The following is a 23396-nucleotide window of genomic DNA, read 5'->3' as shown; positions in this document are numbered from 1 at the left end:
GACCAACTATAGCCGAATATGTCAGCAAAGTCAAGAACTTGTTAGGTTGCAGAGTTTTTACTCCTCGTGTGTCATTCATCCCCCCCCCGTCCATGCTGCTTGGGCCTTTGCTGCAATAGCTCATGTTGAGGTATTTATGCAGGGTCAGCCTCTCAACCAGCTACAGTTTGTCCTAGTCTCAATTTCGGACATTTGGGTGGAGAATATTTTTGTGTGGAGGTTTTGGGTTGTAAGCTTTTGTAGTTGATTCTTGGTTATATATTTTTTATATGGATTTTGTTCTGTGGTATACTGTTGTGGTTTGGCACATCCACAACTTATTCCCTGAGCTCACCAGCCGCTGTTAACGAATTGTTCTGTCGAGAAAGGGGGCAAGTGCAAAGAGGCTAAATTGTAATATATATTATTTTTACTGGAAGAAAATATAAAAAATCTGGAAAAGTGAGTGAACAGACATTGGAATCAAGGACTGATCTCATTTTCAGGAGAGGGTAGAACGTGAGTTCTAATGTCTAGGATTACCATGAATATGGTGATAGTAGATAAAGAAGCCATTTTCTTGCCCAATATGAACATAGTCACCTACATGCAGTTTCCCTCGATGGAGTGTCACATTGTGCCATAGGCTTTTATTCAGATGAAACACTCTCAAGCGAATGTAATGTCTGATAATGAAAATGATCACAGGGATGAACACTTGGGTGCTTTTGGAGTTCATTTTCCTTTCATGGCCAGTGTCTTCAGACTGTTAACTGTCTGTGACCTACATAGGCAAAGCCCTGCTCTAACACTGTCTTATAATGGCACTTGCCATCATATAAACACACAATTTAAGTTTGTTTTCAGTCGTGATATTGGAATGGAGAGCTTTGGTGTATTTATCATTTCTGATGTGCTGTTTGGGCAAATTAGGTCATGTTTAATTTACTGTAAAATGTGTTTTTGTGTTCACATGAATGTATTTAGCAAAGCTGTCATCAAGGCAAAGGGTGGCTACTTTGAAGAATCTCAAATATAACATATTTTGATTTTTTTTAACACTTTTGGTTGTGTTATTTAATAGTTTTAATGGCTTCACTATTATTCTACAGTGTAGAAAATAACAAAAAACCCTGGAATGAGTAGGTGTGTCCAAACTTGACTGGTAATGTACATTGGCAGCACATTCCCACCACCACCCCCCCAGTCCTCACTTTCCCCGAGGCCTTTAATGATGAAATAAAGCTGGTTTTGTGGAGGACCTAAGTGCTCTCCACCAGCTACAGAGATGGCTTTGCATATTTTCCATCTGGCCTCAGAATGATCCCACTGAAAAGCTAGGGGCTTGAAGGGGAAATGCTTTTGGCATTTACATAACAGCCACAAGGCTGTGTTCATGTGTAGATAAGTTGTGGTGGCATTATTGGATAGTACAGTGACAGTTGTCTGTCATTTGGTGTAACAGTTAGACACCATCACATTGAATGACAGACAGGCCTATCAGTGTAACTGAATAGTTCCATATTCAACGATATGTGGTCGCTTAGCATGCTAAACCCATGTGTTTGTCTTACACGATTCCATATTATCCTGGAATCCTTGGTTGGTTGCTAAAATGAGCTTTAGCTTGGCCACATCATGCCAAGTTTGTCATATCAGTCCAAACCATCAAACAAGTGTGGCTATAGCACTGTGAGCACACAGTGAGGGGCCATGACAACCTTGCATGGCTGTCAGAGACCTGACAGACGAGTGTGAACTCTGAACATGTTCCCCCTCAAATTGAAACAGTCTCTAGAAGTAGTGAAACATGTGACTTGTGAATATGAAGGTGGACGGCACAGACACATGTATTAAAGGACACAGGTGGGTTCTGACTGAAGTGGGGGTTACTATGGTCTGTGCAAATGTACCTGGTTTCCTTTCGGTCATTGGTTATAGTGCAATTTACCTCAACATTGATCCCGGTGACCCACTGTGTATGCAGGATTTCCCTCCGACTGAGCATTAATTGGACTCAATGCACTTAGCCTCTAGGGAAGCTGCAATACTGTACGACACATGGAATGAGATTGGAATAGAGGTGCTTTCCCTTATGCTTCTGATCCCAGCTTAGGGAGGGCACTAGGCTATAGCCTGGGTTTGTATTAAAACCACTCATGAATTTATATAAGCCTAAACACCAAAAATATGGACGGTACAAACCAGTGCCAAATATGTTGTTAATCGAACTCCGAGAACAGCTAATTGAACACAGTTTTACAAAGAGCCCGTAAGACCCTCTCGAGATGTGGGCCTACTTACAACAGAGTCTTATGAGAGGAATATGAGGATGTAATTAATCTTTGTAGCTTGTTCATGCGTGTAATGAAAATGTATGCTGAATGGAAATGAAACCCTGCTAAAAGAGTAAACATATTGTGTGGACTACGGTGAAAAATAATCAGCTTTGTTCCAGGTTCAATGGCTTTGGGCTTTGGCAGGAAGTGCCTAATGTTAAGGGGGATGGCTAATTCCGGGCATGTGTAAATGTTCTTGGCGAATGAAGGTGATTCTGATATCTGTTAGTCATTTTAGTTCCCTCTTCAGTATTCAACGTTAGAAATCACCTCAGAATGTTTTCGAACTACTTTGCTTCACCCACCAGTCTCAGGCCCCAAGGAACAAAGTTTGACTCCAGAGTAGGAAATTGGCCATGTTGCTTCTTCTCATCTTGTCATTGAACTTTAGTCTATGAAACCATCACGCTACACGCTAATATGCTACAGACTTCTAATCTATCAGGCTCACCTGGAAGTACAAGCAACCCAAATATCCCCCCCCCAGGTATTTTTAGACGCTTGCCGTAGTCCGTCCGTCTTTCGCTCTGACGTCCTTGTTGCATGGGAATTCCTCTACTGGGCAGCTAGCGCTTAGTGCGCCACCATGTTGTCACAGACCAGCCTTGATGTATTGAAGGCTGTCGCTAATAGGTTGGAAGCGCTAGCGGCGGTTAGCATGCCTTTCCTCAGTGTGAGTCTGTGGGATCACGTCTGATGGGGAGGAGTGACAATGGCAGGGTGACATCAGAGCCTTTCTGCCATTGAGCTGCGGGGAGTATTTTACTTGTCTTTCTCTGTGCGTGCCTAAACTGACTGACTGGAGAAGCATAATAGCTGAGGTGTGTGTGTACGCACTGTGTGTGTGTGTGTGTGCTCAGACAGGTCAGACTGCATTACTTGGGCTATTGTCCTTGAGCCACAGGTTTTGAAAAATGACATGTTTCTCTCATATAACTGGGTACACAGTACTTACAGACATGTTAACAGTAAGTTGCAGTATTAGGAGCAAATCTGCTTTGTTGAATCACTCCAATTAATCCATTTATAGCCTGCGGTTACTTTAGTTGTCTTTCAGTTCATTTTATTCCCCCCCACAGTGTAGCATAGACCACAGTTTCTGAGGCGTTTTGTCTCATACAGCTGAAACACTCCGTCTATTCTATTAAACACACCATAAAGGTTGTTTCCTGTGTGTACCTCAGGAATGTACAAGTAACTCTCTCTCCCCTCCCTTTCCAGGAGTGACATCGTCCACACCACAACAACGGTCGAGAAACTGGTGACCTTTTGACCTGAGTGAACAATGAACTGAGGGCAACCCCCCCCAACCCACCCCTACCCCCCCCCACCCCCTCTCCACCAGCTCTAGCAACAGAAAACCCTCTGCCCCATCACCCCAGACCTGGGCAGAGGAGTGTGTTTGTGTGCGTGCGACTGCGTGTGGCGTGTGTTTTCTGAGTCTGCCCGTGCTCCAGAAAGAGCAAATAGGCTAACCTCCCCCCTTGCCTGAGAGGAGGCACTTCTGACCCTGTTTGACTGACCCCAGCCAACAGTCACCACCACCAGGAAGCATGGGGAGGAAGAAGATTCAGATCCAACGGATCACCGATGAGAGGAACAGACAGGTGAGACTGAGAAGTGGCCGTGTCTCTAAAGTCTGTACCAACGCTATTGTTGTTGTTATTATAGTCGACTCTTTATAAAATAGGTGAGAAAGATGGGGCCTTGTTTCTTTGAATACTGAAAAAAAAAAGTTATCCTTCCTCCCGATCCAGTTATACCCAGATTGACCCATGTATGTGTTAACCCACCAAGGCCCATTTGTCACCATGGGCTAGATTCATTGTTTGTACCGGTGCAAAGTACATACCTGTTGAAATAAATTGACCAAAAACGGTCAAACATCATTGAAGAGAAGGAAAAAAGAGCTTACGGTTAATAAGACTAACGATTTTAGCTTGTTTCGTTCGAAAAGTAACAGGTGCAAATTAGGCATGGGCTGTATACCGTGTACACCGGGGCTGTATACCGTGTACACCGGGGCTGTATACCGTGTACACCGGGGCTGTATACCGTGTACACCTGTGCTGTATACCGTGTACACCTGTGCTGTATACCGTGTACACCTGTGCTGTATACCGTGTACACCGGGGCTGTATACCGTGTATACCGAGGTATTTGGAAATAGCCACGGGATGGTTTTTCAACACCATCAATACGGTTGAAACTATTTCTTACGTTTTTCTGTACTTTTTAATATTTGTAGTTTACTTTTTAAATAAATACCTGATGTCAACTTGTGCAATATGTTAGAAGATAAAGCAGATTTCGTTCTTAATTTCACTTGTCACATCATTTTACATTACGAAGCTTACCGTAGATCCCCAGAACAATTGAGCCAGTCAAACGGGAGCAGGTGAGTCCAGCTGTGTATTGACAGGGGTCGCGTTTTATATTGAAAAGTGGTGTTTTTGGTTCAATAGAGTTACTAAGGACGGGCAACTATAGTTTTGTGCTACAGATTTGGCAGAAAGTAGATTAATTTTCATCAGATGACAATAGAAGTGCAACACCTTGGCTGGCAGCCACACAAGTTGGCTAAATTAGCTTAAAATGTTTTTCTTAAATCTAGGGGGGGGGGTGTAAATTGTCTGGGTAGCCAATTGATTAGATGTTCAGGAGTCTTATGACTTGGGGGTAGAAGCTGTTTAGAAGCCTCTTGGACCTAGACTTGGCGCTCCGGTACTGCTTGCCATGCGGTAGCAGAGAGAACAGTCTATGACTAGGGTGGCTGGAGTCTGACAATTTTTAGGGCCTTCCTCTGACACCGCCTGGTATAGAGGTCCTGGATGGCAGGAAGCTTTGCCCCAGTGATGTACTGGGCCATACGCACTACCCTCTGTAGTGCCTTGCGGTCGGAAGCCGAGCAGTTGCCATACCAGGCAGTGATGCAACTGGGCAGGATGCTCTCGATGGTGCAGCTGTAGAACCTTTTTGAGGATCTGAGAACTCATGCCAAATCTTTTCAGTCTCCTGAGGGGGGAATAGGTTTTGTCGTGCCCTCTTCACAACTGTCTTGGTGTGCTTGGACAATGTTAGTTTGTTGATGTGGACACCAAGGAACTTGAAGCTCTCAACCTGCTCCACTAGAGCCCTGTTCGATGAGAATTGGGTGTGCTCGGTCCTTTTTTTCCTGTAGTCTGACAATCATCTCCTTTGTCTTGCTCACATTGAGGGAGAGGTTGTTGTCCTGGCACCACACTGCCAGGTCTCTGACCTCCTCCCTATAGGCTGTCTCATCGTTGTCAGTGATCAGGCCTACCACTGCTGTGTCATCAGCAAACTTAATGATGCTGTTGGAGTCGTACATGGCCGTGCAGTCATGAGTGAACAGGGAGTACAGGAGGGGACAGAGCACGCACCCCTGAGGGGCCCCTGTGTTGAGGATCAGCGTGGCAGATGTGTTGTTACCTACCCATACCACCTGGGGGCGGCCCGCCAGGAAGTCCAGGATTCAGTTGCAGAGGGAGGTGTTCCAGGGTCCTTAGCTTAGTGATGAGCTTTGAGGGCACTATGGTGTTGAACGCTGAGCTGTAATCAATGAATAGCATTCTCACATAGGTATTAATTTTGTCCAGGTGGGAAAGGGCAGTCTGGAGTGCAATAGAGATTGCATCATCTGTGGATCTGTTAGGGTGGTATGCAAATTGGAGTGGGTCTAGGGTTTCTGGGATAATGGTGTTGATGTGAGCCATGACCAGCCTTTCAAAGCACTTTTAAATTATTTTTTCATTTCACCTTTATTTAACCAGGTAGGCTAGTTGAGAACAAGTTCTCATTTACAACTGCGACCTTGCCAAGAAAAAGCACACCAGTTTGACATATACAACAACACAGAGTTACACATGGAATAAACAAACATACAGTCAATAATACAGTAGGGGGAAAAAATATATATACAGTGAGTGCAAATGAGGTAAGATAAGGGAGGTAAGGCAATAAATAGGCCATGGTGGCAAAGTACAATATAGCAATTAGACACTGGAATGGTAGATGTGCAGAAGATGAATGTGCAAATAGAGATACTGGGGTGCAAAGGAGCAATATAAATAAATACAGTATGGGGATGAGGTAGTTGGATGGGCTAATTACAGGTGGGCTATGTGCAGTGATCTGTGAGCTGCTCTGATAGCTGGTGTTTAAAGCTAGTAAGGGAGATATGGGTCTCCAGCTTCAGTGGTTTTTGCAGTTCGTTCCAGTCATTGGCAGCAGAGAACTGGAAGGAAAGGAGGAATTGGCTTTGGGGGTGACCAGTGAGATATACACTTCATGGCTACAGACGTGAGTGCTACGGGTCGTAAGTTTTAGGCAGGTTACTTAGTGTTTTTTCGGCACAGGGACTATGGTGGTCTGCTTAAAACATCATATTGTGTTGGCTTCCTGCCGTATTTGGGAAGTCAATGGCCTAAGGATGAGTTAGCAGTGACAGCTGTACAGATATCTTTTGAATTCTTTTTTTCTCCTCTCCATTCTCGGCCTGTCTGCTCCTCCCCCATGTTCTCTGAGCAGAACAGGCAGGCCCGTTGCCCTTACGACTCCAGACTCCACACAGACACAGGTGTGCTGCTTTAGAGCCAGTACTGTTAATTTGCACAATGTCGCTTGGAAATGTCCAAACTCACCAAAAATGACATTTGGTAGCTCCTACTTATATATGTATCACTTTATGAGTTGGACTGCCTGTCTTTTGCAATTCTACTTTTTTTTGTTGCTCTCATTAGCATGTTTAGCTAGCAGCCTCCATGGAAATTCGCTACTATTTGGGCTAATTTTGATAGCATTCTGGTAGTTGATGCCCAATGGGCTCTTTTGTGTTTTGGCACCCCCTAGTGTACTAAGCCGGTAATACCTTAAATCCCGGGATGTATGAAGGATTATATGACATGAACATTTGGATACTGCCCAACCCAAGTGCAAATGTATATCTTTCTCTATGTTAGTGTCACTGTGCCCATTTTAACGAACATCCTATCAGTGTTGTAGTGTAATGTTACTGTTTTCTGGGTTTGTGCATCTTTGTTTGTTTTGAGGGTGTTTGTGTTGGACTTGAATGGAGCGCTCGTGCTCCCATGGCCCTTTCTGAGAGTGCATAGTGTTTCAGGCTGAGCAGGCACAGAGTTTAAACCAGCATGGAGTCAATCAGATCACACACATAGCTCTGCGGACAGCTGCTCCAGATAAATCAATCCGCCCACAGCAGCTGCAGGCCAGTGGACACAGAAATATCAGGGACAGAAGTTACTGATCTCTGTCTCTGTGTGTGTGTTTTAAAAAGTTGAGTGTTTTGAAATGGTAAAAGTGTGTGTGTGTGAGATTGTGGGCGATTGTAGGGGTGTCTGTGTGCTACTGTTTTGGGAAAAATGTGCAATTGTACTGTATGTGCAAGTGAGTTTCTCATTTTCAAGGAGTCATCTGTTACGGTTCTTGTTCACAAATGGGTATAGAGTTAACAACCACCACCCTGCTATTTGACTGATGTTCCGATTTAGATTAATTTATTAGTCATGAATGGTTAAACATGAAAATAATCTTCCTGGTTGTACATAAGCAAAATACATAAAACCGGTACACGGCTATGGTCGGTTTGTCAGTTATTCAGTGACAGATGTTCCTCATTCACATTCCTACATTCCTCCCCAATAACAACTGTTATTGCCTCCAGTAATTCAGAAATGTACACACACAACATGGATACACGAAACGTTCAAATCAAATCCAGAATTGCTGACCAAAGGTCACGTATCACTACAGTAGCGTTGCATAATAGCGTATTACAAAAGCATAACCCCAGTAGATGTTACACCCTTCCTTGTCCCCTATTGCACTTCCGTGTGCTTGTGCGCACTTGCTTGCGTGTGCGTTTTGTGTCGTATGTGTGAGAAGATAGGATATTAAAGGCCCTTATCAGTTTTATCAAATCATCTCATTTATATGTTCATGGATCTGAGAAATGGGGAAGGAGAGTTGGGGGGGGGGGGGGGGGGGGGTAGAGAACTGTGATTAGTTGGCAAAGCTGGGACATGTTCATTCGGCATGAAACTGAAGAAAACAGTCTGAAATGGAGGGAGACGTTTTTCGTGGCACAATGTTTTGAAGCATTTTGCTACAGTGTGCCCTAATGAAAACGTCACTGAAGAACCTGACGGTGGCACCAATTGAAATGAATAGCAGGTAAAGGAAACCCGCACTGTCGGTTCACTCAGATTTGTAACGGTGCCTGATGTGTTAATGACATGAATTTACCCTCTACAGACACACCACAACACGCCTTCCTTTCTCAACCTCTGCAAGCACTTTCCACCTCCCTCCGTTATGTTATTACGTAAAGGACTTTGTGACAATGCTGATGGCAAAAGTGCTTATATTAATAAATGTAATAGAGAATAAATAAATCTCCTCCCATCCAGGTGACGTTCACCAAGAGGAAGTTTGGCCTGATGAAGAAGGCGTACGAGCTGAGCGTGCTGTGTGACTGTGAGATCGCCCTCATCATCTTCAACCACTCCAACAAGCTGTTCCAGTACGCCAGCACCGACATGGACAAAGTCCTGCTCAAATACACCGAGTACAACGAGCCCCACGAGAGCCGGACCAACGCTGACATCATCGAGGTAAAGCAATCAAAAAGAGCCATCAGCCTCTAAACGTACAGATTTTGCTTGAGCCTGCCTGGAATGCCAGGTGGGCGGGGTTTGCGCTTTTGTGACTATTCCATTGGTCCCACTACACCAGGCAAGCTCAATCACGCGCAGTTAACCGCTTTGAACCCAGTTCTTGGCAGAACAACGAACCGTATTTGCAGCCACGGTGTCGTGTCGCCTTTCTGTAGCCTCTAGTGTTGTGGAACGCAAATAGCAGCCAGAGAGGGAATGGGGATGTTGTCTCAGAACTGAGCTGTGTGTCTTCTTGCCAGAGCCGGAAGTCTGAAACTCTCGTGTGCACTAGTTCATATTCAGTCAGACTAACCTCCACCTTCCGTGTCATCTTTTCCTCTCCCTCTGCTCTTTTAAACCCTGTCATCACAGACGTTGCGAAAGAAAGGCTTCAGCGGTTGCGAAAGTCCCGAGCCGGACGGCGAGGACTCCATCGACCAGAGCCCCCTGAACGACGACAAATACCGCAAGACCACCGAAGACCTAGACATTCTCTTCAAGCGCTACGGTGTAAGTGTAAGTATCTCCCCCAATCTAAAACCCCTTGCCCTTAGCTTGCCACAATCACCTAGTACGGCTGCTAGTACTGGGATAGGTCAAATAAGTGCACTGGCTGGTGGTACTCAAATAGAGGTTTGAGGAACACTGGTGGAAGCTCCCTTTCACCTAGAGCAGTATCAAACTGCTATTCTTCCATTGTCTATCAAATGTCAAGAGGCCTGAAACATGGTTGAAAAGTGCTAACTGTCAATTCTCTCATCTTTCAGTCTTCGGTCCCGCCCCCCACATTCTCTGTGCCCGTCACCGTCCAGGCCTCTAATCAGAACGCATTGCAGTTCAGTAACCCTGGGAACGCCATGGTGACCACCTCCTACGTGACGTCGTCATCGCTCTCTGACAACCACCACCTGTCACCCCAGCCACCGGCGCTCCAGAGAAACACAGTATCTCCCGGGTTGCCACAGCGACCGGCCAGCGCAGGTGAGCGAAAGAGCGGGAGCGCCTTCTACTGTGGCATGTGGAGGAAATTAGGTTGTCATCTTTTCTCTCCACACAAACTCTGTGCTCTGCCATAACCAGGGTCATGTTCATCATGACATGCAATGGAAAACGTTTAAAATGATTTGCAACAGAAAACGAATATGAGCGTTTTTTAACTCCAGGTAGTCCCTCCATGTTTCAGTCTATTTGGTGCCAAATGAACAAGACCCTGTTCCAAATCAATAAGTTGTTCTGAAGCCATGAATCCAGATAACTTGGGTATTTTCAAATAATGTGGCTGAAATCAACTACTTTTATTGGAAGTATTTGAAAGTATTTTTAAATAACTTTTATAAATAGCTTAGCATTTGAAAATATTTTAATACTTTTCTTCTAAATACATTTATTTCAAATACTCCTAGGACCTGGGTTCAAATGTATGGGAGCATTTATTTATACTTGCCAATACATTCCAATATTCAACTACTTGTATTTTTAAATAGAAAATATCTGAATACTTGTAATGTAGGTGAAAGTAATAAACATTTAAATTCAGTGTCCTACTAGTCCTTCTAGTAGGAATGTTCATATTTTCCTTTCTCAGCCAGTGTTCATCATTTCAACAGGTGCTATGCTCGGAGGTGACTTGAACAACTCAAATGGTGGCTGCCCAAGTCCAGTCCGTGAGTAACCTTGACAGACTACTCTACAATACCACTGCTACTGACAATACTACGCTCTAAGAAATCGGTGTACCCAGTGAAAAACTACAAATTAATCCAATATCTTAGGCGCTAGACACAAATGCCCGTACTCTGATTTGCTCCCACGATGATTTATTGAGATGCTCAAATGACAGAAAACGTTTCCAAAAGTCTCAATAAATATCAGCATTTTAGAAATGCGGATGTTGCTTTTTTTCAAGCAAAGGGCCTGCTAAAAGACTAGGGAAAGTAAAGGAAAGTGAAAAACATTTGATGCTTGACACATTGCCAAGAGTAGTCATATACTCCACCCATGTCCTTAGTAGTTCCTCTCCCTCCCTTCTCTGCCATTACTGTCACAGTAATTACTGGGACTGCCCCGGATCATCTGGGAATGTCACCGTTGACGTCAGCTGGCGTGTCTGGAATCCCCAGCACTTGTCTGGATAGACACCGGAGCAATGCGGGAGGGTGGCAGGTAGAGAGGGAGACCCAGAAAGTTCAGGTGTCAACCCTCCCTTGGGGAGAAATCAAATCTAGCCCCAGGCTTTTGGATAGAGGGAGGTGCCTAGCGTTATGGCTGAAGAATTCAGTCCAGGGATAGCTGAGATTATGATGTAAAGATATTTTGTCATGTTGTGTGACACGCACGTCAACGTGTTTTTCTGTGTAATCAATGTACTTTTTGCTGTGGAATGTACACCTTCTCACAGCTCACGAGCCATGCGAGATGACTACGGACACATATTTTATTTTTTTCAATCAAAGCATTGTTTGTTATTGAGTCGTGTGTTGGGAGTACATCAGGGGTGTCTGTCCCCCATCCAGTGGTGTAGTGCTATTTTCTTTTTTTTAGGTGCAGGAGCTATTTATTTTTCTTTTTTGGGGGGGTCATCATTTCTCAGTTTGTACCGACATACTGTATGTAGCCAATTGAATATCATTATAGAATATGCATACAATACATCCTCCAATTGCAACGTCGGCCTACGCCCACCACATTGTCTCAAGAAAAAGTTACATTTCGAACAGAGATTGGCTTGCAGATGCAGTGATGATGGCCTATCATTTGATCTCAATCAGTTTCATGGGAATGTGCATTTAGATCTTCTTGAGTGACTGTTTGGTGAGCGAATCAGAGCAGATGGTGTTCAAACTATTAGTCTTGTATTTTATGTTCAATCCAAGCACAGACTTTATCCTGCCTGGTGGCGCACACTGTTGAGTTTTGTCCGCATGATCATTTTTGGGGACTGTTCAGCTTCAGTGAGCTTAACTATCCTAAAAGCTCCTAAGAAAGTGTTTTTGGTATAAAGTAATATACTGTAGGCTTACTATGCTATTATATTCGGTTCTATTATGTAAAATACAAAACTAATCATTAGGCCTATGTGATCTTGCAAGACACACTTTGACAGTAGGGCAAGTTTATTAATTGCGTCGTAGCTTACCCCAGCCCCAAGTCCATAACAAACTGTTTTGAGGACTGCCATTTTAGCAACCACTTGTAGGATTTTCTGTCTGTGGCTGTTATGTCGCATCTGGCCCGCTTTAAGTGATTATCGCTCATTCAGATGATCGCATTGCACAAACCATGAAGGCAGACCCTCCATCTCATTTCCTCGGAGACCATATAGGCTCTTTGCTGTATGTCATATATAAGCTCCTTTCAGATCGGTGACCATGAAAGAAAATACTTAACATCTGTCAGAGGTTCCATCTTCTACATGCATTAAACAATTCCTGCTGTGCTTAGGTGTTGATTTACCTGCAAGCTGTTTTATCTTTGGAGGTTCTCTCTTCCTTTTCCCCCTTCAGCTAACGGTTACATCAGTGCCAGGGCCTCCCCGGGCCTCCTCTCGGTGTCCAACGGCAACAGCCTGGGGAAAGTAGTTCCGGCCAAGTCCCCACCTCCGCCTCAGAGCCCACAGATGGTCAACAGCCGCAAGCCAGACATCCGGGTAATCACCACTCAGGGTGGGAAGAGCCTGATGCAGATGGTGAGCTCAACCATGCCGAACCAGGTCTAACCAGGGCCAACCAGGCTTTACCAGACTAAATGGGACCTCTCTGTGTTTGGTCACCTTTTTTAATTGCATCAAAATAATAATTTACATAGGTTGTGAATATTCCCCTTCTACAAACTTTGACACTTAATATGCACAGGGTCATCTCAGTTTTGTAACGAGTGAAATCTAGCATGGAAGTTCCAGATTGCACAGGTTGTGTTTTGGCAATCTAGAGTAAGCAAAGGTTCTAAAAAAAGAAGAAGATTGTATTATACACTATAGTATATCTGTAATATATATATTATCATTGACAAACAGGACCTTTTCCTCTCTATGATTACTGTCTTCTCTCCAGCATGACCTTTAGTCAACGGTCGGTCTAAACTAGAGATGACTGTTTTGAGTTCAGAGAAAGGTCAGTGGTGTAATTATCTCCGCTCCCGTCCCTTTGCAGACAGATGATGAGCTGGAGATGGTGAGCGAGGTGAATCTTTCTCTCCCGTCACTCGCATGTGCCGATGACTGTTGCCCACCCCCCTCCATTCACATGGTCACAAGTGTGCAACGCAACTCGTCATTTAAGCCCAAAGTATAGATGGCTTCTTTGTCTTTAGTCCAATGGCATGTGGCGGTATGGTCATGGGTTTATGGTTGCCACCTGACTGCATGTGGCTTTAGGGTCGAGGTTATGCGATTCCAGCATGATTGCATATATTCATACAACTATGATCAGTTTGTGTATTTTAAAGGGAAAAATAAAGGTAGCTTTCAAGCAATGCTAGCATCTATCAGTGGGAACGTTAGCAGCAACTTTGGACGATTTTTCGCCACACACCTCATTCGGCTCATCTACATTGTTTGTAGGCCCATTTTCTTCCGTCAAACCCTGACACCATTGGGTAGCATGACGGGTGTCATTTCCCTTGGCAGTTTGCCACCGCCACCACCTCGCAGCACGTTCCCTGTCCATCTGGAAACTGCATGGGGTTACCCAAACGATGAATGGCATACATTGAAAGGGATAGTTCACTTTTTGAAGTTGGCTTATTTCCAGCTAGAAATTTTAAGTGAACTATACCTTTAAGGCTCGCGTTCACCTGGCAATGCCACCACTACTATTATGTGTGTTGATGCATGATGTCACAAGATGTCTCCCAACACCACCTCTACCTAATACGAGAGACATTTTGAAAGTCGTAGCTTGTCATGAATCCAACCGTGTCGACATTCAAGCATGTCAAAAGTTCCATTCATTGAATACACAGGGGTTTTAAACATGTCGCTCAGTTCTGTCCAACACCAAGGTTCAAATTCTTTGTTTATTTGTTTATTTCTAACAGTCTCCCTCATCTCCTTTCTTCCCAGAATGCCCAGCGTTTGGCCGGTGCACAAGTGACCCAGATGCTCACCACACCGGTGGTCTCCGTGACAACGCCCAGCCTCCTGGCGCAGGGGATGCCCTTCTCCGCCATGCCAACAGCTTACAACACAGGTTACCTGAAGCATGAGCAGATAGCTACAAATGCTTATACATGCTTGTATTGTATATACCAGCGGAGGACGGCTTATAATAATGGCTGGAATGCAGTCAATGGAATGGCATCAAACCCATGTGGTTGATACCACTCCATTGACTCCATTTCAGACATTATTATGAGCCGGCCTCCACTGATATATACTGCACACACACTGTAGGTTAGGATTGCACAACTCTGTGCACAGTCCTTCTAGTTTTCATTTCTCCCTGACACTTGATGTTATCGAAGATCAGTAGTTTCAGAGTAGCAAAGAGGGAGTAACAACGAGCTGCAAAATGCACCACAGCTGCACAGAGAGTTTGAGTTCCTATATACAGTAGATTAAGTTTGATTTAATAAAAAAATGACAGCACATGTAAGGAAATGTGCAACAGTTTTCCCTCTGTTTTTCGCTTCCCTCAGAATACCAGCTGACGAGCGCTGACATCACCGCTCTCCACGCCCTGGCGTCACCAGGCGGCCTGCTGCAAGGCAACGCTCCATGGCAACAGTCTTTATCCCAGCAGCAGCAGCAGCAACATCAACAACAGCAACAACTTAGTCTGGCGTCGCTTAGCAACTTGGTGTAAGTCCATCCTTGCATTGCCATGTCACAAAGCAACCATGAAGCCCTCCTCCGTTCTCTACAAACCAATCGACGACTGTCGACCTGTCCATCAAAAACACTGTGACTGACCATTCCTGTCATGTAGCATAGTGTCCCCATGTCATTTGTAGCTGCAAGCAATTCACATTCTTTGGAAGGGGTCTGTGAATTGGTCTCACTGACATACGCCAACCCAGATCCTTCTCATCATAAAGCACCATTGGTTTTTTCAGGGGGGGGGGGGGGGGTTGTGACTCATACAGGATTTGATTGAAGTTCATATACTGATCAAATACCAAATTATCTTTGGTCAGATCCCATGTACAGTGCCTTCGGAAAGTATTCAGATTTTCCAAATCTTGTTACGTTACAGCCTTATTCTAAAATGTACTGTTTTTTTCCCCTCAGCAATCTACAAACAATATCCCATAATGACAAAAAAAAAAAAATGAAATATCACATTTATATAAGTATTCAGACCATTTACTCAGTACTTTGTTGAAGCCCCTTTAGCAGCGGTTACAGCCTGGAGTCTTCTTGGATATGACGATTGGCACACCTGTATTTGGGGAGTTTCTCCTATTCTTCTCCAGAAATGTTTGATTGGGTTCAAGTATGGGCTCTGGCTGGGCCAGTCAAGGACATTCAGAGACTTGTCCCAAAGCCATTCATGCGTTGTCTTGGCTGTGTGATTAGGGTCGTTGTCCTATTGGAAGGTGATCCTTCGCTCCAGTCTGATGTCCTGAGCGCTCTGGAGTACGTTCATCAAGGATCTCTCTGTACTTTGCTCCAGAGGAACTCTGGAGCTCTGTCTGTCAGTGACCATGGGGTTCTTGGTCACCTCCCTGACCCAAGGCCCTTCTCCCCCGATTTCTCAGTTTTTCTAGGAAGAGTCTTGGTGGTTCCAAACTTCTTCCATTTAAAAAAATGATAGAGGCCACTGTGTTCTTGGGGACCTTCAATGCTACAGAAATGTTTTGGAAGCCTTCCCCAGATCTGTGCCTCTACACAATCCTGTCTTGGCGCTCTACGGACAACTCCTTCGACCTTATGGCTTGGTTTTTGCTCTGACATGCACTGGTTTTTGCTCTGACATGCACTGTCAACTGTTAACTTTTATATAGACAGGTGTGCATTTCCAAATCATGTCCAATCAATTGAATTTACCACAGGTGGACTCCAAGTTGTAGAAACATCTCAAGGATGATCAATGGAAACCTGATGCACCTGAGCTCAATTTCGAGTCTCATAGCAAAGGGTCTGAATACTTATGTAAATAAGGTATTTCTGTTTTAGTTTTTTGATACATTTGCAAACATATATAAACTGCATACAGGAAAGCAGGAAAGCATATTTCCTTAGAACCTGCAAAGCTGTTAACGGGCGGGTCTTCCAGGCCTTAAGGAGAGAAGTCACGGTTTGTCCCAAACAGCAGAGGTTAAAATGGATCCCACTGCTAGTACCAATACCCCAGCCCAGCCAAATCCTCAGTTGGGCAACTGACCCAAATTGTAGAGGTCAAAATTGCCACCGCGCGCAGACACACACACACACACACACACACACACACACACACACACACACACACACACACACACACACACACACACACACACACACACACACACACACACTCAGCCTCAGTAGCCTGTGTGACTGAGTGTGTTCTCTCCTCTTGTCCACAGCATGTGGGGCATGGACAAACAGAGCGGGGAATTGTCTAGCCAGATCTCCAGTCTGGCAGCCAATCTGAGGTGAATGTGTACCTTCGGGTGGTTGGGGACTGTTCTCTAGTCTATGTTTTCACACAACCCCTTTTCAGAACAATGTTTTTCAGGACAATGTCAATTATACTGTACTTACACACACACATGCAAAGTCTGTTATTATAAAGGGAGGGAGTTGTCTTTTCCACAGGGTGACAAATTAGCATTAACCATAGGACTGCCCAACATTGAATCTGGCAACACTGTCCAGAGACCACTTATGAAAATCATGAAATGTAATTTTCCGCACCTGAAATGTTTTTTTTTATGCTCCTATATTGGAAGAAATGGGATTGGGCTCAACTTCAATCTATTTATGATCTCTCCATAAATGTATTATCCATCTATGCTTGTTTAAATTGCTGTATAGATGGATAGGTAGATTGGGGAATACTCATACACCCCTTGCACACCTTTCACATGCATAGCTACATACTGTCATTTTTCTTTTGCAAGTGTCTCCAATGTTTCTTTCTCCCCACAGCGCCTCGCAGTCCAACCTCCTCTTGGGTAGAGATGAGTGGTTGGGCCGGTACTGTATTTCTCCGTACTGTGTAATGTCTGTGTGCTTTTGGCTGCCCCGGCATGTCAATTCTGTGATGGTGGTTTCCACCTTTTCTTAAACGGGTGTAAGGTTGCAAAATTCTAGAAACTTTACCAAAGTTCCCAGGTTTTTCAGAAATTCTGGAACCGGGAATTCTCCAACCGGAATTTCTGAAAAACCCAGTTTCTGGATAATAATTTTCCATAGCCGCCATGATCCCTTTGCCAAATCACCTGCCTTCATACACAGGCAATTTCATGCTTTTCTAATGCTGTTGGCTTGTTTTTGTATGGATTTTGGGAGCTTGAGGGTTACTTTTGCTTGTCAATTGCTTGGAATGGATTTGATCATTGACTCAAATGGTGTTGCTACCACTATGCCTTGTTGGTGCTCTGTCTTGTAATAAGGGGTTGTGTCTGAAACTTCACATCAGAAGCCTGTCACTATGCTTGTTTTGCAATATATTGTAATTGATTGTCAGATGAAACTGACTCTCTTCCATCTTGTCTTCCTTCTCTTTCTTAATTTCCATCTCTATGCTGTGGCTCTTTGTCCATGTTTCCCCTCCCATCTCCTGCACTTCTCTCTCTGATGCTCAGGCCGGTGGGCCACATACCTCAGGGCGCCATGCTGACTGTCAACACCAACTCCAATGTGAGCATCAAGTCTGAACCCATCTCGCCCGGCCGAGACCGCCGCTCACCGTGCCCCCCGCCGTCCTCCTCTGGAGGGGGCATCCAGACGACCGTGCCCCCGCCACAGTACCCTGGTTCCCTACTGTGCCTGGAGCCACCAACCGGCCGTTCCCCCGCCCACAGCCTCAGCAGCAACGGCAGCTCCTACGACGGCAATGACCGGGATGACCCTGGGGCAGGCGGAGGCATCGGCGGAAGTGCAGCGGGCAACCGTGGCCGTTCCCTGCCTCCTGACTTCAGCCCTTCGGTGGAGCTCCTGCGGGCCCAGAATGAGGTGGAGCAGGAGGGGGCCAACATCAAACGCATGAGACTCGACGCGTGGGTCACATAGAGGCCACGCCGCCAACGTCATCGACCCCTGAAGCACCCCGAACACAGACCCCTCCCCCAACACACACTGAACCCCCCCCCCCCCCCCCCCCCCACTGACATTTGCCACCCACCACCACACAACCCCCTCTTCCCTGCCTCTATCCAAAGAATTCACAACCACCTACCCAGCTCCCCAGGACTCAAAGCAGAGAGAAACGTATGGGCTTGTGTTCCACCTGAGGGGAGGATGGTGTAGTGTGTTAGATGTTGTATGGGGCGGCGCATTGAATATGGGGGCTCAAAGAATCTCGACGCGTTCTTGCTCCAACTGAGTTTGTTTTTCATGGGAATTGACACTTGCGCAATCAGGACTTGAGGATAATGGATGGATTTAAAATGGAACATTCTCAAACATTTCGACTGCTCATTGCTGTTTATACCACTTGTAAAAGTGACTCTAGATTCGTTACACGACACAGTCGACACCGGCACGTATTTAGTTTGAGCACGACTGTATCGGTAACAGTATGATGGATGGCTTTATGCTGTGTTTGCTCGACAAGTGCTGGTTCTTTTCACCGTGGGACTTCCTGCCATAATTGACTCTTCAGTTCTGTTAGATATAATTAGCAGTTTGCACTGTCTGTTTTCCAGAAAGCCCCCCCACCCCTTCAAAATGCACTTTGGGAATGACTGTTGACGAGCGCTGTTTGCAAAGATTGCTGGCTCAGCTTCATCGGTGGCACTGAGCGAAGAGACCCAGACGGGCAAACAGGATGTCCGGTCGGTCAGGGATACACAGGAATGGATCCTACCGCTGCCACAAATTTCCAACGCCCAAGTCTCAGGTGGTGGCACTCTGCGGTCAACTGGCACTGTCAGCCAAGGCCAAAATGAGCACCTTGCCAGAGTGCCGATATCAACCTCTTCTCCTAAATGCCAAATGCCTCGGACGCGGTAGAGGGACACTGAAGAATATTGTTCAGTTATGACTGACAACCTCTATGAAACAACAGTAAACACTCATATCCTTTGCGTCTGCCCTCTCTCTGCTCAGATGTATTTGGAGTCATCCATCACCTGTTTCCATTCTGATTTTGAAGGAATTGTTGAAGTCTTTGTTGCTCCAGAAATGAGGTTAGATGCAGGGATACACGTCAGATGACTTCTAAAGGCTCATTCTACTAGTAGAAGACCCCAATGCAATGCATATTTTAAGTTTTGTTTTGGACTTCTGGTTGCTCTCTTTAGGGAAGTATTTGGTATGTTCTTGGCATTTTAGACCCGTTGTTAAAGGTTAGAACTGTTTAACTGTAGATCGTTTTGGGGAATTAAGAGTGAAACTTTGTATAAAATCACCCATTATACAAAAGCGTTTGATGTTCCCTTAGCTTTCTGCAACTCTTTGCAATGTTTCAAAAGAGCTGTTTCAGCAGAATTCAAAAACACATATTCTATATTTCTATAGCTTCAGTTGGCTTTTCAAGACGGACGATGTGTGTACATATGAATATATTTGCATAGACTTTGCTAGGTATCCCTAAAACAAACAATGTGGTCATTCTCTCAGTGGATCTGTTTGCATATGAGTGTGATTGTAATTTGGAGCTACGATGCAGGAGTCCTGCCGCAGTAGCCAGGGAGTTTGTTTCAGTAACCTAATATAATGCTAGTGTTGATGGTGTGCACGTTCTCTCACTCTCTTTAGAAGCCTGCTTGGCTACAGTGTCAACATGTCCTTTGGCCTCACGCTCTGAACCCAATCGCCAATTATCAAAGTCAACTGATAGACCACTTTAACACAAGTTATAGAAATGAAATGGATTCTACTATTGAAAGTAGCACAATGTGACATTTGCATTGAATCATGGCATTTTGTCTTAAAATGATCAAACTTTGAACTACAGTATACACTAAGGTTGAGCGCAAACAAAAGCGACTTTATTGAAAGTAATTTGCCGATTTTTGAAACGACTTTTTATCCCATATGAAATCATGTTTTCATATGCTTCACACTCTGCCGTGAGCTTCGTCAAATGTCCTATTTAACAATGTGTAAGTAGGTGGTGTTGATTTCTAGAAATGTAACTACTGTCCATTATGCAACACAGATTTAGTTTCATTGCCTGCTCAGGTGAATCCCAGGGTTCAGTGTGTATGGCTGGCACCAGTGACTTATCTAGTGGGGTGCAACATTTCACATAGAAATGTAATGTCTAGAATGAAGAACAAAAGGCCCAATTCGTTGACAAAGGGTTTTCTTTTCTACACACTACATTTTTATCTGAACTTGTGTCGTCATGCCCACCTCAGTCTGAGGGAGAGGTCCCTCTTTGGTTTATGAGACATTTGACACCACACTTGATTGGTTTTAACACCCTGCCTATTGCAGGTCACTCATGTACAAAAGGTTCTCTGTCCAATCTAGCAATGTAGTCTCAAGACAATCTATAATGTTCACCCTTTCTTTTCCTTGTGTAGAATGTTTTCTAGATTTAATTTTTCAAGTGTTAATTTGTGCTGGTGACAGTTACATTATTATTATTATTATTGTTGTATTATGGAGCTTTTATTTTTCTGGTATTTGTGTAGGATATTCAACCTTTTTATTTAATCGCCCTTATATACATGATATATGAAACTGGTTTCCTTTCTTGAAACAACTTGCAAAAATTGCACGATCAGTTATTGTGATATGGCAAATGCAATGAAGGACAAGACCAGTTAAATGCTGCAATATTGATTTAAGATATGAAAATATTTATGTGGGGGAACCTGAAATTAGCAATTAAAACGAATTACAAAATGTAAATGCATGGGATTATACGAAACGCTCATGTTACATACAACATTAACAAAATGCATCACAAATGAGTAAGACGACCTCGTAAAAATGTAGCATAAGTAAAATATATGAAAATGATTGATAATATATTGTGTTCAGTTAGTCTGCTTTGGGTTTTTTGTTGTAAAGACTTGTTGTTTGAGAATTATATACATTTTGTGTATATTTTCATATGCAATGTATGCACTGATATGTTATGAACATTCTATACCGCTTTTACAAGTGTTTTGTTGTACCAAAGTATCCAAGTCCCTTAACCTTATCCTTTTTGTGTATGTTTTACTGTATTTTATATATTAAATAGACATTGAGTGAAAAATGGTATCTGTTTTGAACAGCAACAGTGCGTGGGTAAAATCAAAGGGGAAGCCGACCCAGGGGGAAAAAAGCCAAATTACAACTTGTGTTATCACACATGCTTTGTGATAATTGTTTGTACTATAACCTGTTAGTTCATATAGCTTGACGCCGTGATAGAGATAGATATATATCTATCACGGCGTCAAGCTATATGAACTAACAGGTTATAGTACAAACTATATATATATAATCTCTCTATCTATCTCTAAGGCCGAGACAAGACACGGTGGTAGAATAAATTCAACCACACATTTGTTTCATTACAAAACCGGAGAGCAACCTCTGTCTGGTGAAATCCACAAAACATATTGCCTGTAACAAACAGTTACATGACCGACAGTATGGTCAAGCAAGGTCATGTTTCTGACATTTTTGGCCAACTGATTTTAGAACCACAGAGTTACCGCAAGTCGCAACGAAAACAGGAGCTGCCTCCACTATTGAAGCAACATTTCAACTTCAACATATTCTAAGCTTAGGTGATTAGATAAATACAGTGACAACTAAAATATACCAAAAACTATTTAGTTTAATCAACTTAAGGTACATATGTGGCTGTGAAATGGTACTGATTTCTGTGTCTGTGCAAGTAGAAAAAACATGCTGACTCACCCTACTTGTAGAGGAACGCCAATGCCATCCTCCTAAACGGTCTCTGACTGTCAGTGCACGCTTCTAGTTTGTTGTCCTAGGCTACCTGGCTAAAATGCTTACTCTCTAGCCTAACTTTATTTCATGGGCAACGATGTGCCAGGTCAGCTAGTTAACATTAGCATGCTACATGTCGGTGTGTTTTGTTATATACAGTTGAAGTCTGAAGTTTACATACACTTAGGTTGTAGTCATTAACTCATTTTTCAACCACTCCACAAATTTCTTGTTAACAAACTATAGTTTTGGCAAGTCGGTTAGGACATCTACTTCGTGCATGACAAGTAATTTTTCCAACAATTGTTTAGACAGATTAATTCACTTTATCACAATTCCAGTGGGTCAGAAGATTACAGAGACTAAGTTGACTGTGCCTTTAAACAGTTTGGAAAATTCCAGAAAATTGTCATGGCTTTAGAAGCTTCTGATAGGCTAATTGACATCAATTGGAGGTGATCTGTGGATGTATTTCAAGGCCTACCTTCAAACTTAGTGCCTCTTTGCTTGACATCATGGGAAAATCAAAAGAAATAAGCCCAAAAAATTGTAGACCTCCACAAGTCTGGTTTATCCTTGGGAGCAATTTCCAAACGCCTGAAGATACCACGTTCATCTGTACAAACAATTGTACGCAAGTATAAACACCATGGGACCACGCAGCCGCCATACCGCTCAGGAAGGAGACGCGTTCTGTCTCCTAGAGATAAACGTACTTTGGTGCGAAAAGTGCAAATCCCAGAACAACAGAAAAGGACCTTGTGAAGATGCTGGAGGAAACAGGTACAAACGTATCTATATCCACAGTAAAACGAGTCATATATCGACATAACCTGAAAGGCCGCTCAGCAAGGATGAAGCCACTGCTCCAAACTTGCCATAAAAAAAAGCCAGACTACGGTGCGCAACTGCACATGGGGACAAAGATTGTACTTTTTTGAGAAATGTCCTCTGGTCTGATGAAACAAAAATAGAACTGTTTGGCCATAATGACATCCTTATGTTTGGTGGAAAAAGGGGGAGGCTGCAAGCCGAAGAACAAAATCCCAACCGTGCAGCACTGGGGTGGCAGCATCATGTTGTGCTGGTGCTTTGCTGCAGGAGGGACTGGTGCACTTCACAAAATAGATGGCTTAATGAGGCAGGAAAATTATGTGGATATATTGAAGCAACATCTCAAGACATCAGTCAGGAAGTTAAAGCTTAGTTGCAAATGGGTCTTCCAAATGGACAATGACCCCAAGCATACTTCCAAAGTTGTGGCAAACTGGCTTAAGGACAACAAAATCAAGGTATTGTAGTAGCCATCACAAAGCCCTGACCTCAATCCCATTAAATATTTGTGGGCAGAACTGAAAAAGCATGTGCAAGCAAGGAGGCCTACAAGCCTGACTC

The 23396-nt window shown here is 43.9% G+C and overlaps 1 protein-coding gene across 4 annotated transcripts in view; it reads left to right on the top strand.

Annotated features, from left to right (window-relative positions):
• Nucleotides 1-21315, top strand: part of LOC120022841 (myocyte-specific enhancer factor 2D homolog) — a 31927-nt gene extending 10612 nt beyond the window's left edge. The window contains exons 2-12 of one of the 4 annotated variants that reach the window (XM_038966867.1): nucleotides 3540-3925; nucleotides 8768-8971; nucleotides 9386-9529; nucleotides 9781-9994; nucleotides 10621-10677; nucleotides 12517-12698; nucleotides 14073-14199; nucleotides 14648-14810; nucleotides 16517-16585; nucleotides 17082-17129; nucleotides 17741-21315. In XM_038966867.1, coding sequence (XP_038822795.1) covers nucleotides 3872-3925; nucleotides 8768-8971; nucleotides 9386-9529; nucleotides 9781-9994; nucleotides 10621-10677; nucleotides 12517-12698; nucleotides 14073-14199; nucleotides 14648-14810; nucleotides 16517-16585; nucleotides 17082-17129; nucleotides 17741-18167 — 1689 coding nt within the window. In that variant the 5' untranslated portion in view covers nucleotides 3540-3871 and the 3' untranslated portion in view covers nucleotides 18168-21315. The remainder of the gene's footprint in view (nucleotides 1-3539; nucleotides 3926-8767; nucleotides 8972-9385; nucleotides 9530-9780; nucleotides 9995-10620; nucleotides 10678-12516; nucleotides 12699-14072; nucleotides 14200-14647; nucleotides 14811-16516; nucleotides 16586-17081; nucleotides 17130-17740) is intronic. The other 3 variants (XM_038966870.1, XM_038966869.1, XM_038966871.1) reach the window with 3 other exon arrangements.
• Nucleotides 21316-23396: the final 2081 nt, after the last annotated feature.

This window comes from Salvelinus namaycush, chromosome 27, assembly GCF_016432855.1.
Source record: "Salvelinus namaycush isolate Seneca chromosome 27, SaNama_1.0, whole genome shotgun sequence".
In the NCBI taxonomy this organism is placed as follows: domain Eukaryota; kingdom Metazoa; phylum Chordata; class Actinopteri; order Salmoniformes; family Salmonidae; genus Salvelinus; species Salvelinus namaycush.
This window is presented reverse-complemented; position numbering and strand designations above follow the sequence as displayed.